Consider the following 3207-nt stretch of genomic DNA (forward strand, 5'->3'; position numbering starts at 1 on the left):
CAATGGTGTGCGCCCCTTGGTTTGGCAGGCTGCGGTCGCTTACAGTTGACGACAAGGACTCACCCACCTTTGGCGCCCTTGCAGGCTGTGGCGCGCCCTGCCTAGAGCGTTTGACACTTTTCTGTCACCATTTCCGTGACGTTGCAGCGGCGGCCTTCGGGCAGTTGGCTCTGCCCTCACTGCGTGTGCTGAATTTGCGTGATTACCCGGCTGACTTCAGGATGTTTGATGTTTCCAGAAGATAGGCTAACAGCGCGCGGCGTGGCGGCGCTGCTTGCTGCAGAGGGGCTCACGGACAGCCTGCAGGAGCTGTGCATAGAGCAGCACAATGAAAGCGTGGCGAACGGAGACGCCATGGTGGCAGCGGTCGCCAGCGCGCCTCTGGCAGCCATTTGTAGCTTCGCAATGACTGGCTGGCGGCACACAGACGCGTCCATAGCTTCGGTGGCTCGCGCCTGCTGGGCGCCGCAGCTGGCTGGTCTCACCTTCACCAGCGTCGATGGCCGCTTCCACCACAGAGGGGCTGCATGGCGGGCGCTGGCCGTCGCACCCCTGGGGTCGCTGCGGGAACTTTACCTTGACTTTGAGCCCTACATGTCGGCCGGGGTCGCAGCGCACCTCATGTCTGCGCCCTGGCTTGGCGGCCTGCAAAGGCTCCGCTTATCTGGCTTGAGCAGGGGCGCTTTTGAGGTGCTGGAGGCCAGTCCCACATTCTTGCGCTTGCAGGCCTCGCATTGGGTCGATGTGTCCGACGTGGAGGCAGAGCAGGCTGCGGGGGCACCTGCCGTGGGCGCCGCAGGTTGACACGGCTCTCAAGCGGTTTGCGAATCGGGACGTGCCCAGTTCCAGCGGGCAGCGCCCGCCTTCCCGCCAACCTTCGCCGGCTTGCCACGCCCGCAGGCGCAACTCGCCGGCCTGCCGGCTGCCACGCAACACCCTTGCTTTGAAGGCATTCGCACACAGTGGATCACCGTGATCCACTCCAATCGAACCCCGACATTCACCCCACGTTGTCAGTCAGTGACTCCCCTCCCTCAACGCTTGACCACGGCCAACTGGTTGGTGATCAGCAGTTGTGCTTTTGTTGGCTGTCTGGCGTGCTGATCGCCGAATGCGCTCTCTTGCATCTAGTTGCGCCGCGACCTTGTTTTGATGTAACAAGCATCTGCGGCCGTGCTGTGATGAATGAATTGGAGTGGACTGCCGCTTTCCAAGCAGATTCTGATTGTTCAGGCACCGCGGCTTGCAGTGGCTCCTGTCAGACGGACAGCCTGCGTGTGCTGAGCATGCGACGCGCATCCCAAACAAGTGCAAAATCTGTAAGCGAAGGGGCTGTGGCGCGGCGTGCTGTTGTGCAGAGGGCTGGTGCCGCGTATGTGAGGACACAGTGCTGCAGAAGCCGCCATCAAAGCGTGTGTGACGACGGGCGGGCGGGCTCCCATGAAGGGGTGTGTGGCGGCACCTGCGGTTGGCGCCTGCTGATGTAGGGGCTGCTGCCCTGATCGGCTACCGGGGGTATGGCATCGTATGTCACTGATATGCGCGTCAGCAGGTTAGCGGAATTGCTGTGTAACCATCGCTAAGTCAAGCTGTGCGCTTGCAAACATACTCCTCCTTTCAGTGTGCCTTGAAGCTTGCAACACCTCACAACTTCATCAAGGTGCTCAGACCCATACAGTATGCCTATGAGCCGTCTGTCAACTGCCTGCTACCATTCGTAGGCGACTGGCGCACACATGCGTGCAGTTGCAGGTCTCGCGTGCCCGCTAAGGTGAGCATGTCAATTTCAAACAGTCTGCCTCTCTGGTGGCTGTTACATGCCGGTGGGCGCCTGGGTGGCTATTAGCCACCCAGATGATTCAAGCAGATACACCCTTTGAGCAACAAAAAACAGGGCTGTGGCGGAGGTCAAGAGGGGTGCAAGCATCTGCACACCTCTGGTTGCCATGCAGAGCGGAAACAGGCTGGCCTCATCGCGTACAGCAACGCATATGAGCTGCAGCAGGATGTGCGCAGCAATCCGGCGAGCGACAAACGAGTTGGAAGTCCATGGTGACCTTGAGCGCATATTTGTGGATGCCAGCTGAACATAACACGTATGTACAACAAACGAATGCCAAGCGCGGATGAACCAACTTGAAGATGCCTGCACCCCTCCGGCGGCATGTTTGCCAGCCTACCAGCCACGGAACCCGCCGCCGCCCCCGCCACCGCGCCTAAAATCGTCCCCCTTCAGCGGCCTGCTCCCGCCGCCGCCGCCGCCGCCCTCCTCATCATCGTCGTCCGGCCGCCCCCACCCCGGCCGCCGCTCCCACTCCGGCCGCTGCCCCGGGCGCCGCCAGCCGTCGGCCGAGCCGTCCTCGCCGTCCCCCGGCCGGAACGGCTCCCACTCCGGGTTGCCCCGCAGACGGTCGCCGCCGAGGCCGCGCCCAAAGCCGCCGCCGGGGCGGCCGCCGAACGGCGAGCTGGTCTGCTGCTCCACCCTGCGGAACCAGGCGTCGCTGCTGCTGGTGCCAAACGGGTCCAGGCGCCCCGACTGGAAGGCAGAGAGGCCGCCGGGGCCGCCGCCGCGCATCGCGCGGCTGAGCCGCTCCAGGAACTCGGCGGGGTCTGGCGGCGCGCCCTCGTCGCCCTCGCCATCTTCGTCGTCGCGGCGGCCGCCGCTGCCGCCGTTTGCGCGCCGCTGCTGCCGCCGCTGCTCGGCCTCGTCCTCCTCCCACATGCGCCTGGAGTGCCGCGAGGGTGATGTCGAGAGAAAAAAAGGGTCGTGAATGAGAAGGGAGGAGGCCGGTGGCGCGTGTGCTGCGACAACAGTTGCGTACTTGTAAGTAAAAACTTCCCTTGCACTGCAGGTGTGCGTTGAGCGCTGCGGTCACTCCGACGCCTGAGGGCTGCCGCAAGCCCATCCAACCCGCTATGCGCCATAGGCCCCCAGTCACAGCGCCCAGAATCCCGCTCGAACCCCCAGCAGGGCCGCACGCTACGTCGCCCTGCGAGGAACGGCACCCACCTGTGAGCGTCCCAGGGGTTGACACCGCGCCCTGCGCCACCGCCGCCGCCCATGCCCCCGGGCCCTGCTCCTGCTGAGGACGGCCCGGGCTCATCCACGTCCCGGAAAAAGCCAAAGCGGCGGATCGAGTTTTGGGCGTCGTAGTCGCGGCGCCGGTCGGGGTCTGACAGGGTGTCGTACGCGGCCTTCACCGCCAT

At 64.2% G+C, this 3207-nt stretch overlaps 2 protein-coding genes across 2 annotated transcripts; one reads left to right on the top strand and one right to left on the bottom strand.

Moving 5' to 3' along the window:
- Positions 1–285: 285 nt before the first annotated feature.
- Positions 286–804, top strand: MNEG_4692 (hypothetical protein; the record flags this gene model as incomplete). The annotated part of the gene is made up of 1 exon (XM_014046828.1): positions 286–804. A coding segment is annotated over one exon (519 nt), but the record flags the coding sequence as incomplete, so codon positions are not given.
- Positions 805–2176: 1372 nt separating this feature from the next.
- Positions 2177–3207, bottom strand: MNEG_4693 (hypothetical protein; the record flags this gene model as incomplete). The annotated part of the gene is made up of 2 exons (XM_014046829.1): positions 2177–2726; positions 3011–3207. 2 exons carry the CDS (start codon positions 3205–3207, stop codon positions 2177–2179), a joined length of 747 nt encoding a protein of 248 aa, XP_013902283.1.

This window comes from Monoraphidium neglectum (assembly GCF_000611645.1).
Source record: "Monoraphidium neglectum strain SAG 48.87 unplaced genomic scaffold scaffold00664, whole genome shotgun sequence".
In the NCBI taxonomy this organism is placed as follows: Eukaryota; Viridiplantae; Chlorophyta; class Chlorophyceae; order Sphaeropleales; family Selenastraceae; genus Monoraphidium; species Monoraphidium neglectum.